Consider the following 14,629-nt stretch of genomic DNA (forward strand, 5'->3'; position numbering starts at 1 on the left):
TCCCAATGCTGTTAAGAAAAAAGAAGGACAACTCAGGGCATTCCATATGAAAGTTCCAGTGGCTTTTAGTTCAGATGTGTTGTGCCTGTGAGACAAGAGCGGGGCAGCTGGGTTTAAAAAGTTTCTGAACAGTAGTTGAACCCACTTGTATAGTAAATAGTACAATTTAACTTGACTATAGCCTGCTAACCACGGAAAAAAATGTCCTTATCATTAATGACCACATAATTAGATGACATGAGGAAGAAAAAAATGAGGGTTTTTTTCCTTAGAAATAGTAACAAAAAAAACCCCAAAATGCACAGTGAACATACTTGTGCTTTCTGTGCATTTTCAGCTTCTGTAACAAATATTCTGCACTTTGTAAAGTGCTCATGATCTGTTCTTTCCAAAACATCTGGACATCTTTTCCTTTCAAAATTTGAATTTACGAGAATGTCACTGCTATCAGTCCTGGAAATGCTGGAACGATTGCAATTTCATTTCATTCCTGTTGCCAAAATGCTGGCAGCATCATTCTGTCTTCCTGGGCAACGAAAAAAATCTCCATGTGCAATGAATAAAGGAAAAACGACCTCTGCCATTTATTTTTGTTGTTTTTACAGAAGATTACAAAATACATGCAAAACTCCAGGAAGAGCCTGGCTTGCTGATGGTGCAGATTACACCACCAGAATCAGAAGTTTTAGAGATACACACACATGTGGAAATTGTCAAAGCAGCTGTGTCAAAGATTTCCAGATTGTCAAAACCTTCTGGAAACCACAAGACAGAGCTGCATCTTCCAAAGAAACCAACACACCAAAAATGTCCTTTAATAAAGTGAGCACTTCTAAAAGCATGGCCTTCATTTCGTTGTCCAAACAGGATTTGAGCCCTTCAGAAAATCTGATTCCAGTTATTGATACCGGCCCCTCCAAAATCTGCTTCCTCTTAGGAAAGCATCCCCCCGGATTTATTGCTGCAGATTAGAGGCTGGCACAAAGGGAAATTAGTTTATTGAGATCTTCCTAATGGTCCCCAGCACAAAAGCAGCATCCCTGTGGCACAGCACAAATCGGTAACAGGATCCAGACACACAATAACGCCACGAGCATCGGGCACAGCCTCACCCCTGAGGTGGAGGAGAAGCTTCAACAGCAGCACGATGTTTCTAGAAAAATTCTTGGCTCCCAACGAACCCGTGGCATTAGCTCTGAACTCATCCGCTTGTGTTTAAATATTCAAGAGCACTCTTAAATACCAGCTCGTAAAAGTCAACGGGCTTCCCTCTGGATCCAACATTTCATGGAGTTTACAGTTCTGAGACTGTGCTGTTAGATTTTTCAGGCTTGTCAGTCAACAGTGAAATGAGGAATCTCCCCCTTCGGAGTAACTTGCTAAGAATACAAGCATATATATGTTTAAAAATAGGGAACTAGAGACAAATGTATAAAAATATATAAAATATATTTTATTTTATATGTTGTATAACACATACAGTATGTGTTATATATTATATATTATACAAATATATAAGAAAAAACCTCAGCCAGCTGTTTGTGTTGACTAATAAGATCTGGGAGAAATAAACCCTAATCTTGTAAGTTTGTTTATTGCATATAAACTGATTCAAATCACATGTTAAAACACTGATAAAACCGCATTAAAAAAAGCCTCAAGATGACAAGACTTGGACCAGCGTGGGAAGGGTTTGGGTCGGACCATAAGGGAGATCAGTATCCACATTTTGATTCCACTGCACAGGAACTGAGCCACAAAGGAGGTAGATTTAACCACCCGGAGCACTCTGGAGTCGAGCCCAGGGAGAGTTTCCCAGCTGATCCCCGTGGTTCACACGGATCCCGGGATCTCTCAACATCGGGGCTGTCCACTGACTGGAAGTCTCTGACAGGGATCACACCCTGCCCGGTGGAGGTTTGAACGTGGATGGATATCCCAAACAGCTTCTCCACGGCTAATCCTCTTAGCCGGCACTTGGGAAAGCCACAGAGTGGCAGGAAATAAATCCGGAGGTGGCTGGGCTCTGGGACAGCGCCGTGGCACCGTGCCAGGGGAGGGCTGGACAGAAATCCTCCCTCGGGGTCACGCCAGGGTGAGCCTGGCCAGGATTCTCTGCCGGAGCGCAGGGTGGGAAAACGAAAATGACAGTTTGATGTACTCCGTGTGTAAAGTGCTTTCCTGCAGCACAGAGTGCTCCTTGGAGAACCTGCAGCACATCCTGACCACGCCTGACCTCTCTCCAGCTTGTAAACAAGATGACAACCACAGGCAATACACACACATATATATATATAAAGTAATAAAAAAAAAAACAAAACTAGGTCAGATGCTGCTGTCACGGAAATCTGCTGCATTTGGTGTAATAGAAAGTGGAAGAATAATGACGAAAAGAATCTCGAAAGCTTTGTGGCAAGCTTGCTGGGAGAAGAGAAGCAGTCTGGCTTGAGTGTGGAGAGCACCCCGTCTCTGAGGCTTTTCTCTCTGGTGGCTTCTCCCTGGAATGCACTGAGGGGAAGGCAAAAAGGTGGGACCAGCCAAAAAGAGGAGAGAAAGTCTGTGCCTCCATGCTGTGCTTTTACACTGGCGTCTCAAAAGTTGTCCCTTGCAGATCTGCTCCCTGCAGATTCAAACTCTCACAGAGAATAATTTGCCCCCGAGGCTTCATAATTAGACATTCCTGAGGAAGAAATTTAACACAGGAATTTTTTTTTAGACAGCATTTAGATAAATTTATCAGAGGAACAGACTGTTTCACAATATTTGGGTCACAGCAGAACTGTGAGAGAGATTCTCCGGGTTTTCTGTGCAGGAAATGAGAAGGCGGAGAGGAGGAAGGAGCTGTAAAATGCTCTCTGGTTTTGTACACTGTGAGTTTAATGTATGTGAAAACTGGAACACCTTCATGCCTCTGCAGGGGAATACAGGCCTGCTGTCACCTGGAACACTTGTTAGTGCCAGCCCTCCAACATCTCAGATTCACACAGGAATGGGGATTTTAATACACACAGTGAGTGCTTGAAGTGATTTAAGATCCAGGACTAAAATCATTATTATTTTGCTAACTTCAGAAAAAAATTCAGAAACATCAGTGGTAACTAGGAGTGCAATTTCCCCCTAAAGTTTGCTACTGAGTGAGAAAAATATTTTTAAGAATGATATACTCACTGTTTACTTATTCTGTGACCAAGACATTCTGTCAGTGTCTGTTACTGCATGTTTACCTCCAACATTAGAGAATCATGGAAAGGTTTGGGTTGGAAGGGAGGTTGAAGGATGATTCCTGTTCCAATGGCAGGGACATCTTCCACTAGACCAGGCAATATAAAAAATATAAATAAATTTATTTACATATATATAATATATTCCACTGGAAAATAAGACACTGCAAGTACATCCCGGTTTCTGGCTGGCTGAACATGACAACCCAGTCACCTACAGGTGGAACAAAAGAAACAGTGGGGAAAAAGCTGTAATCTGAGTATCTGATCCTTACGGGAGAAGGATGAGATTGCTGGTCCCATTGCAGCCCCAAAGGCAAAGATAGAAATCTGCAGCAGGCAGGTGCTGGCACACAGGGATGGCTGCACTCAGGCCTCTCCTTAATATCCTTCCTCAGTGTCCCCAGTCAACACATTCCTGTTGATTTGAGAAACTTCTACACCTTGACCTGGATGCGTGGTGCATTTTGTGGTTGAAGAAAAGCCATAAAATCTTGAGAACAGAGGGCAGTGCAGCCCCAGCCCTCAGTGTCTGGCGGGACAGACTCCCAGCAAGTCTCTGGCAGGAGCAGTGACACACCCCATAATACCAGGAAAATGGCAGCATCAGCCAGAGAAGTAGAACAACAGGTTAGAAGGAGGGCAGAATCCGGCTCATTAGCTGGGAACCGTTACCTCACTGACCTTCAGTCTGCCTGGTTCTTGAGAACTTCCTGCATAATAACTCCAGGAGAGACCAATCCCAGTGTGAAAGCCTTTGCTTACTGAATTATCTTGTGTTATAATGTCTTCTCCTACTGTCCTGACAGCTCCAGTTGATCATGGTGTCAATGAACAATGCTGCCGCACAGATGCTTTCATCATCAGTTTTCTTTTCTTTTTCTGCATTTTTTTTCCTCCTTCTTTTTCGTTTTTAACTTCACTTTCAAGGCCTTTTCTGGTTTATCCTCTTCCTCTCTCCTGTTCCCTGCAGAAAGACCTCTGATCAACCAGCAGTGCCAGTCTCCATCCCTTAATTGCTGCCTTTTCAAACATCCACTTTTGATCTCTTCTTTGCTGCCCTTCACATTTTAGCTGGGCAGCACCACTGGTGCAAAGGCAGTTTGTTCACATCCTCCTGCATGTTCTCCCTCCAGGCTGTGTTAGCACAACCCCAGGTAACAATGAGGCTGCTGGGACACTGCTCTGGCTCACATCATGCCGGCTGATATCCCCTCAGAGTGTTCCTGCACTGCTTTCTCTGCTCAGCTGCCATTTCTCTCCTTAGGCTGTGACATTATCTGGGGTAGAGACCCCCACTCTGCTCTGCGTTTATGCAGTCTCTGATGAAACAAATCCCTGCTTCATTCTTTGGTTTGCAGGAGCTGTGATATTAAATAGCTCACATGTGAAAGGAGTGGGCTGGATTTGATGGAAAATCAGCTGATGTATATAATTGCACACAACCACAATCACAGCGAGAACTGGGTCGGGTTTGCTCGTGCTGTGCCAAGGTGAATCCATACAGTAATAGTCACATTTTCATGGATCATAGAACCAAAGGATCATGGCATCACAGAATGGTTTGGGTTGGAAGGGACCTTAAGGATCATCACATCCACTTCCCAACCATGGGCAGGGACACCTCCCACTGTCCCAGGGTGCTCCAAGCCCCAGTGTCCCCAACCTGGCCTTGGGCACTTCCAGGGATCCAGGGGCAGCCATAGCTGCTCTGGGCACCCTGCACCAGGGCCTGCCCACCCTCACAGCCAGGAATTCCTTCCCAATATCCCATCCATCCCTGCCCTCTGGCAGTGGAAACCATTCCCTGTGTCTTGTCCCTCCACCCCTTGTCCCCAGTCCCTCTCCAGCTCTCCTGGACGGGGCTCTGAGGTATCCCTGGATCCTTTCTCCGGGTGAGCACCCCCGGCTCTCCCAGCCTGGCTCCAGAGCAGAGGAGCTCCAGTTTCGTGATTAACTCAGTGTCCTTCTCCAGTCTCTGGAACATGCACAGTTATTTGTAACATACTTTGAGACGCTTCTCATTGCAGAGAATAAGTTTTCAAGAAGAATCATAGCAGTCACTACTTGCTTATACACATAAATATTCATTCCCCTGTCCCTTTCACATGCGGTTTTAAGCCTCGGTTTTAAGAGCGGTAAAGGTTTCACACACAGAATCTACGGGAAAGGAATGTGCAGGTAATTTAACTCTTTCCCCCCCGTTTTTTTGCTGCAGAAAACTGGAATTTGCCGTCCAAGGCAGAGCGCGTTGCGTCCCCTGCTGCGCACGGGAGGAACTGCGTGTGAGCGGCGCCGAAACGCCCCAAACTGTTCCCATCCGCTCCCGGGATTGTAGACACAGAGAAGGATAAAATCCAAGTATCGGGCAGATCTAAGGAAGGGTTTAAGCCAGACGCAATAAAGTTCATTAAAGCAGCGTGCCTTGAAGGGAAAAGCTAACTTGTGAAGGAGAGGAGGAAAAAGCAGGCTGGGACAAATGGAAAAATAATCAGATGTAAATACAGAAAATGAAGCCAATCTTTTTCTGTTGGTTTAACAGTGGTACTTTGCCCTTCGGCACTGTGCATTTGGTAAATACTCCGAGCAGGGCATTTACAGCGTTTTCCTTCTGAGAATAGCATGTTCCCAATTGTTTAATGTTGTGACTAAAATTCATGTTTCAAATACAAACAGAGAAATTTCATAAAACAAAACCAAGCAAACTATTGGAGATCCCAGCAGTAAGAGCTTGACATAACCCAACTTCTCTCAGAGCTTCAAATGTCCCTCACTCCCCCTCACAGGCTGTGAGTCAGCAGGGGAGGAGGATACTTAGATTAGAAACACCAAACTGTGGAACAATCATTACACAAATGTTATTTTGGTTGCTGTTCAGATGCTCCTGCAGTTAAAATCTGCTAAATTAGGAGAACTGCAGTGATCAGAACCTCAGCTGATACCTGCCGAGTTCTGACTTGATGCCCCAAACTTGCAGCGCCACAGCAAGGCTTTATGCCGCCCCAAAAATCTGATTTATGATCCCCTTGTCACAAATAAGAACAGGAATCATCATTTCAGCTTTCCTGCAGTGCTGGCACTGTGCACTGTCTCTGCTGCTTTTGGTTATCTGGTAATTGGAAGACAACAGGAATCAGATCAAACGGGGCCCTGAAGCCCCAAGTTTCAGACCAGATCATCGTCTGTGTAAACTGGCATGAGGTTGGTGCATCACTGAGGGCACATTACAGTACCAATGTCACTCCTAAATGGATCATTTTGCCTTGAAATGATTTTGCTGTAACTATCAGGAGTCTTTGGTACACAGAAATGTCCACGGTCCAGTGATAAACACGAGCCTTGGAGTGACAGTGTTTTTATTCAACCCCAATTTGCATTCCAGATATCCTCATCCTCTACAGATGCTGAGAAAACTGTATTCCCCGCCACCATCGGTCCCAGCAGGAGATGCTCTGCAGAAACAACCAGAAAGGAGCGTGTGTGGGGCAGAAATCGCCATCTGAATTCCTGCATTATGCCCCGAACGCAACATGTGATGGTTGTTTCAGCCTTTATTAGCAGCGACACAAGGAAGCTTTTATCTTCTGTTTACTGGGATGGGAATAAACACCAAGAGTTAATGTGTAACCATCCTTTTGTGGGTTTTTAAGGGCACGGTCCTGGCCCGGGGGGCACTCGGGACATCGGGGACTGGCAGGGATGCAGGCCCTGGCACTGCTCGGGTGCCTTGTGGCTCTGAGCCACTGCGCTCTCGCGTCCAAAGGTGAGTCTTCCACTTCCTAGTGACGATCCCGTCCTGAGGTGGGAATGGGGGAAACTGGAGAAAACACCGCGATTTTAAAGCCTCTGGATAACCCTGGTCAAGTGTTTTGAGCAGGGCTTTTCTCTGACAGTTTTCTTCTCTTTTCGCTTTCCATCCTTTCCTCTGTCTCTCGCCGTGGTGAGGTGAGTGGCTGTGAACAAAAGCATAAAGTGAAGGAAAGCAGAAGAAATGCTGACAGATGCTGTGGGGCCCAGGCTGCCCGGGTGCCAGGGGGGACCTGTGTGTGCAGGAATGAATCTGCTCCATCCCTGCTCACGGAATGAACCTGCTCCATCCCTGCTCACCCCTCCATGCCCGCCCAGCTCCTGCCTCGCTTTTCTCCTCCTTTCCCCCACGCCAAGGGCTCTGGGCGCTGTCTCACGTCCCCTCTCCCTGCGTTTGCCATTTATTTCTCCATCCTGAGCTCCGTGTCCCTCTGTGCTCTCCCCTCGATGACAGCAGGAGACTCTCTCCATGTCCTCAGCAGGAGCTCAGGCTGCACCCTCCGTTCCTCCCTCGCTGTTCCCTCCTGTTCTCACCCTCTGGCTGATGAGTTGTTCCTGCTGTCACCGTGTTAAAGCTGTTTGAGAAGCAGAGCTCTCTCATGGAACAGAGGGTCTACCCCAGTGAACAGAAAAACTGGGGGGAAAAAAGGAATTTAATTACAAGAAAAAATTCCTGATTTCAGGCTGACCCCCACCAAACTGATTTGGATTAAAAATGAAAGGCATTTGTTTGCTTCTAAGTCCTTCTCACTCTGTTTTGTCCAGGGTAATTTACTGTAATTGACTCACTTTGTGCACCACCTTCATCAATCGATTTTGAAGGAAAAGTAAATTTCAGTTTAAAAAGTGACACAAAATCTAACTGGGACCATTGGTAGAGCTGCTGAGGGGGAGAGCAACAACACATTTTTTTCTGGCTAATACTTATGGAGCCATCAGCTGCAGGGAGATACTATAACTCATTACAACAGAGAATCCTCTGCTTCAAGCTGAGAAATAAAAACAACTCCAATTTTCTACCCAATTTCTTGTCCACTCCTTTCCTCCAGTCTGTCCCAGGCCACCAGAAGTGCTGTTTGCCACCCTTAATGTAGACAAAAAGGTGTATGAAGTGGGTGAGGAAGTGGAGTACACCTGCCGGCCCGGGTTCATGCCCAACAGTGGGCAGAGGAAGTACACCTGCCTCCCGACGGGCAAGTGGCCCTTCAACACCCTGCTCTGCCTCCGTGAGTAACCTCAGCGGCTCCTGCTCCTGCCCCTGAGAGGGGTATTTTAGAATCTGCGTGAGGAATTGGATGGATTTCAACAGATCTCTCTCCAGTGGTTCTTCCCTCACTTGCTGGGAGACAGCAGGGCGTGGGAGAGGGGTGGTGATGGAAAGGATCTTCCCATCTGTGTCCCACACCTGCCCCTCAGCCCCTGCTCCTGGGTGGGGATGGAGATTGGAGCTGGACAGGATGAACCTTCATCCCCCCCAGCCCAGCAGTTCATTCCCTAACAACACGTGCTGCTTGATAACCCCTGCATTTACTGCATCCCTCAGAGGCATTTTCATCATTTCATTGCAGAGAACTCACATTCCTCAGACAATCACAGTGTTAAAAATATTTAATCCTTGTATGTATCCAAAACTTGTATTTTGATAGACACATGGAACAGCCAAACTTGTGGAATGTAACACATGGGAGTGGAGAAATGTGAGAGACATCAGGATGAACCTCTATGATCTACTTCTTCCCATTACAATGAAATTATTATTTCATGCCTTAGGAGTTAATATTATCCTTTTTTATATATTTAATAAACAGCAAAGAGATGTCCCCCTCCACCACCCCTGCAGAATGGGAAAATGGATTTTGAAGAGTTCCAGTACCAGAGTACTGTAACTTTTTCATGTGATCCAGGGTAAGTGTTCCCTTCCTCATGCTGCTAAATAAACAACCCAAATCACATTGCAGTATCACCCACTGCCACACTGCAAGGCAGAGAACATTGAAAACTGCACATCAAAACTCACCTACGTTTCAGAAATCATTAAAAAAAGCCTGTCTGTTGATCCACCTCTGTTCAGTCTTGGCTATAACATTATGGAGCTTTGCTACTCCAAAGAAAAGTCTTACAAATATGGAAACCACCAAAATAGCAGAGATTTTATGCAAAAATTTATTCTGGACTGCTTTCCCCTGCTTTTCAAATCCTCTTATTACATCATGAGATGAAATCCCAGAGCAGAGAGTAGATAATCTCCATCGAAGTTATGCTGTTGGGCTCTGAAGACTGGAAATTGTGTTTCCATGCCTTTCCAAGCTCAGTAAATGAAAACATGAGGTTCATCCTAACTTACCTGCAGTAAACGCGCTTTTCCTCAGGGCTACTCATTAGCTTTAGGAAAAAAGGATGCATTTAAAAAAAAAAATATGGTAAATGCAGGGAAGAATTTGATAGTAGCAGGTATTTAATTGTACTTGGGTAATTAATGACACAACAGGGCTTACTTGGCAGGCCACAGGTGAAACAGCCTAGAGGTCACTGAAAAGTGTCAACAGCTTCAACAACCTCCTTTTGTAAAAGAGGAGCAAGATAAGGAATAAATAAATTCAACTATGACACCAAGTGTAGCAATGGGACTTGATTTGATTTTGTTAATTCTAATTTACTGGTTTTCAGCTGGGTGATATTGAAATGCCAGACACGTGATGAGTATTTCTTTAAAACTCAGAGTAGATGTTAATAGTGTGAATACAGAGGCTGGGAGAGAAGTATGGAATGTGCATATGGAAATTGAAATGTCTGGGATTAAAATATAATAATGCACCTCGGTGACTTTAGTTCTTGAGAGTATTGAGTTCTTTCCAATTTTTAATCCTAATTGCCATAATTAACTGGGAACTCCTCCCAAAACCCACAACATTTGCATTAGCAATCATAGATCAGTATTTCCTATTTACATACATCCATAGTAATAATCAGTTGTAGAAATTAATATGTAAAACGGAACATAAAGTTGAAACAACCAAACATCTTGTTGTGTCAAGCCTTCTGCCTGGGTCTTTGCAATATTTGGATATTAACAGTTTTTCAGATCTGATTCTTAACTTCGAGGTCAGGAATTGTTAAACTAGAGAGGGATTTCAGATCTGTATTCTTCACTCTGTTTATGAGAAATGAGAGATCTTTCATTGATCTCCTTGTTCTGATAATCAGGTCTGTTTGTTTCCAGCTACAACCTTGTCGGGTCAAGAACGAGCCAGTGCATGGCAGATGGAAAGTGGACTGGAACTTTTCCACAGTGCCAACGTATGTGTTTGAATCAAAAAGAAAAGTTATTTTTGAAGAACTTATTCCTTATTCCTACTCCAGAAATATTCCTTTCCATTGCTCAGAATTATATATATTTTTATTCTGAAGTCCCCTCTAGTGCTGTGCAGAAGCTGGTTAGGAAAAATCAAGCAGAATGCTGCAAATTTGGTTTTATATATGTGGGTTTTAGAGAAATACAGTTTAAAGGTCTGAACAAAAGGTCGGGATCAGGGATGCTATTTACAGCTGGAGGTAAGATGCTTATCCACTCAAATTCCTCCTCCCAGTGTATAAAAAGAGGATATTGTCATGCCTTTGTACTTATGCAGGGTTTTGCTATAACCTATCCTGCAAAAACACTTGACTGAAAAGCAGCAATATTGTCTGAAAAATCCAGCAAAACTCATGAATTCCATACTCTGAGGCCCCTGACACGTTTAATTTAAATTATGTTTTGCCAGCTATGATTCCATGTGGGTTCATTCAGTCATAAGAATGTTGCTCCTCCGATCCCACAATTATTTGATCTTTAAGCCTTAATTCACTGAATGCTGTGCTTTTGTAGCTGTGACTTGTGCACCTCCCTCGCTTCCGGAATTTGCGGTCCTCTCTTACCGCCGCCTACATCCTGGGAATGTCTCTCATTTCCTGGACACAATCCTGTTTGAATGTGTCCCTCCTCTCGCCCTGATTGGGAATGAGACAGCCACCTGCATGGCCAATGGCAACTGGAGCAGCATTCCAGTGTGCAAGGGTGAGTAACTTACTTGCATCCACACCAAAAAAATATTCCTGAGAATTGCACACACAAAACTAAATAAATCACAGTATTTTAATTTTTTTTTACAGCTGTAATTGCAAACACACAACATAATTATTCTGCAGCTGAATTCTGCAATCATTCAGGATCATGGGGATTGCTAACCCATGGCACATGACATGGAATTGACAAAATATTTGCTGCAGGTGTAAAGGTTATGTAAACAAGCGCTGCTAAACATGGTGCACAGTGGGGGACCTGAGCCTGGCCTCCAGTGTGCAGCCAACATTTGATTCTAAGTGCTCAGATTCACCTTAGAAAAAGCCAACCTTACTCTCAGCCCTAAAAACTTCCCCGCTTTTTGTTGTTACACCATGTATAAGTCATATTATAACCACAGATTGCAATAGATGCGTATTTAAAACAAGTAATGTTTATTTATTTGTTGTGGTTTTTAATCTGTCTTTCCCCTGTGGAAAGAGGCTGCAATGAACCACCATGAAAGTTTTCATACATATTTCAGGTTTGTAGTTGTCCTTTTGCCCTGTGACCCTGCTAAAGCTTTGGGTTTGGTTTTGTCCCCCAGTTGTCACCTGCCCCACTCCAATAGGAATAGAGAACGGGTTCATAGAGTTTGCAGTGCGCAGGACGTACCACTACAATGAAAGTGTCAGCTTTGGCTGCCAGCCCGGCTACGTGATGGAGGGATCCAAACATTCCCGCTGTGAGAACACTGGAAGCTGGTCCACAAAGCCAGTCTGTAGAGGTGAGCACACCCCAACCCTCAGAAACCAGGAATCAAATGGAGCTCTGCCACCAGACCACTGCTCTGACATGAGTTGTCACTCCTCTGTGCAAGAGCTGTGCTCAGAAGGAAGCCAAAAATGGAACTGCAAGGCCCTGCTAATCTGAGCCCACTCCCAACACTGAATGTTGTATGACATGATGTATCTGGACTGACTTCAATAATCAGCCATGTAACTTTATTCTGTCTGAGTATTTCCTCTCCTCTTCCTATTTCATGTCATTAGGAATTACACTGAGGCTGGGTTTTTACTGGAAACTTTTGACCCTGTGCTTCGGGATCTGAATTTCTTCAGCATTTTAATACCAGCACAAGTTCTGTCCATATGTAGGACGCATTTTTCATTCCCAAATGTCACCTATGCAGGATTCTGCTGAGATCCAATCTATGCCCTTTTCAAACCCGTTCCTTATAACTGGATTTCTTTTTTCCAGCACCATGTAAAATACCAGTTAAGAAAGCTGTAGTATTGTACAACGGTGAGAAGAAGAGAGTTCAGAACGACCTGAAGGATGGCATTCTGCACGGGGAAACTGTATCCTTCTTCTGCAAGAACAAGGAAAAATCCTGTGCCTACACTGTAGATGTGGCATGTGTGGATGGCAACTTCACCCTCCCTGCCTGTTTTAAAGGTATGAGCCAGGCTGCTCACAAAGCAGCTCCTTGGGGGGGAAATTACAGCTGCCTGAGTGTGGGGGACAATGTCAGAATTCATCCTCAAGCCCTGCTTGAGGCTTTTTGAATCATTGGGTATTTGAGTTATTGGGTATTTTGGAAGAAAATGGCCTGAGGAGAGAATGCCCAGCAAGAATTTTCTTTCAGTTGTGTCAGAGCCCTGTTTAATTCCTATCCCCTTCTAGAAGATGTTACTTAAAGATGTTACTAGCCCAAAGGAAAGGCCATATGTAAAACACTCTGGGATTTCACAAATCCTTGGATCACCACCTTCTTTAGGGATAAAAAGCCTGAACACTTCTGCAGGTTTGAGAACTTGACATATTCCCTCCTATTCTGGAGAATAATTCCCACCTTATGCTAATCAGGGAAACACTTTGGACCAAGAGTGTTGAAAAGCAGCTGAGAGCTGTGGGGAGGAATTGGTGCTGGAGGAACAGCTTCACAGGCATGCAGGCTTTTAGAATAAATAAACAGACATTACCAACTTTGTTAGCAAGAGGAAATGTTTGGCATTTGCTTTGTCATAATTCCTCGCATAGAATTTTCCTTGTAAGTTTTATTTTCATTTGTAAGCGAAGGAAAAGCACAGCCTATGCATGATGAAAACATCTCTCCTCACATTTGGCTTCTGATGCACGTAGCTCAGCTTTATTAAGATGAAAATAAAAGTATATTTCTTCCACCAGTTTCACTATGATGCAAAGATTGGCTGCTCACCTTGCTGTTGTTTTCAGCTGTTTCAAGAATTTAACCCAAGTTCTTCACTTGTCTCAAACAGAACGTGGCTTTTTTTCAACTCTGGTGAAGAAAGACCCCTCAGACATGAAAGCATGTGAAGATGAAGCCTGAAGCAGAGAAATAACCCAGAAATACGAAATTTCTGCCTTACTGAGACAGAACATTCTGCACATGAGAGGAAAACTTAGGTCCTGTGAGTTTAATTTGGGTCCTGTGACTGTAACTCAGGTCCTGTGAGTGTAAATTCCCAGGTGAACTCCAGAATCTCTGAATGCTTTTTCCCCTCCCACCATCCCCACCAGGCTCTTCCACAAGCTACAACACATCATTTCAGCCATTAACTTCCATTCTCTTGTCTCTGCCTTCTTCCAAATCCCTGCGCTACAGCTCCTCTTTCCACATTTCCAACGTTTATGCGACTGTAAATGACTTCCTCAATAGCAGTTGCTTCACAATAAAGTGATCTTCAGCCACTAGTGTGTTCTTATTTAATATTACCTAATCATCAATCAGATCCTTTAGCCCTGGACTGATTTATAGCAAAAGGCCTTAATCATTAGTAATCACTGGGTTCTGATTCCGTTACCACTCGTCTGTGACAGGGAGTAGACCTTTAATTATAGATAGACAGAGGGCCATGAGCCTGGGATTTTCCAGAAATTACGCAAGTAGAAAGACTGAGATTTCCAAATGACTTTAGAAGCCAAGGATGCAACCATGATTTAAACATCAATAGCATCAGATAAAGGGGTTTTTAATATTTCTTAAAAAAAAATTGCTTAAGTTAGTAAGACATTTTTGAGATTCTAACTTCACCTTAAACTGCTTTAAACCACTGTTAATTTTTACCTCTGTTTCAATATTACACAATATAATTGCTTCAGTTTTTTGGTTTTTTTTTTTTTTTTTAAGAGAACTGTACACTATTGAGCAACAGTTCTGATCTCTGGTCATTAAGTAGCTCTGATGTAAATTGTTCTTTTAATTTGATTTATGAGACAGGCAGCTCACTGGTATGACCCAGTCTGGCAAATTTTGTGCTTATGTGTGTATTTTCATTCAGAAAAAGTAATTATAATTTTAACATACTAGAAAGTGATAGAGAAATATTTGTGGTACACTTATAATAAATTATCATGAGTCATACAGGGTTTCCTCTGCAGTTTAAAAGCCTTTTCTTTGATGAAAAGCATGAGCTCCACGGTTAGTAATAATCCACTGCAGAACTTTTTAAACGACCATTTAAGATCAAGCTGCTTGTAAGATGGTAGAGCTGCCATTAAAGAACTCTGAACATATTCTAATTATCTTTTTTCTTTC

General features: G+C 43.7%; 1 protein-coding gene across 2 annotated transcripts; it reads left to right on the top strand.

The window, feature by feature from the left end:
* The first annotated feature begins 6,900 nt into the window (after window positions 1–6,900).
* On the top strand, window positions 6,901–13,782 carry APOH (apolipoprotein H). Of its 2 annotated transcripts, XM_066200458.1 has the most exons (8): window positions 6,901–6,984; window positions 8,078–8,254; window positions 8,837–8,933; window positions 10,249–10,325; window positions 10,894–11,082; window positions 11,675–11,854; window positions 12,328–12,525; window positions 13,350–13,782. In XM_066200458.1, exons 1-8 carry the CDS (start codon window positions 6,921–6,923, stop codon window positions 13,418–13,420), a joined length of 1,053 nt encoding a protein of 350 aa, XP_066056555.1. In that variant the 5' UTR covers window positions 6,901–6,920; the 3' UTR covers window positions 13,421–13,782. The 2 variants fall into 2 exon arrangements, with proteins under 2 accessions (XP_066056555.1, XP_066056556.1); XM_066200459.1 differs by lacking the exon at window positions 8,078–8,254 and having other exon boundaries at window positions 6,902–6,984.
* The last annotated feature ends 847 nt before the right edge of the window (window positions 13,783–14,629 follow it).

This window comes from Chamaea fasciata, unplaced genomic scaffold, assembly GCF_029207755.1.
Source record: "Chamaea fasciata isolate MVZ Bird 193981 ecotype frontalis unplaced genomic scaffold, bChaFas1.0.hap1 SCAF_19, whole genome shotgun sequence".
NCBI lineage: Eukaryota > Metazoa > Chordata > Aves > Passeriformes > Sylviidae > Chamaea > Chamaea fasciata.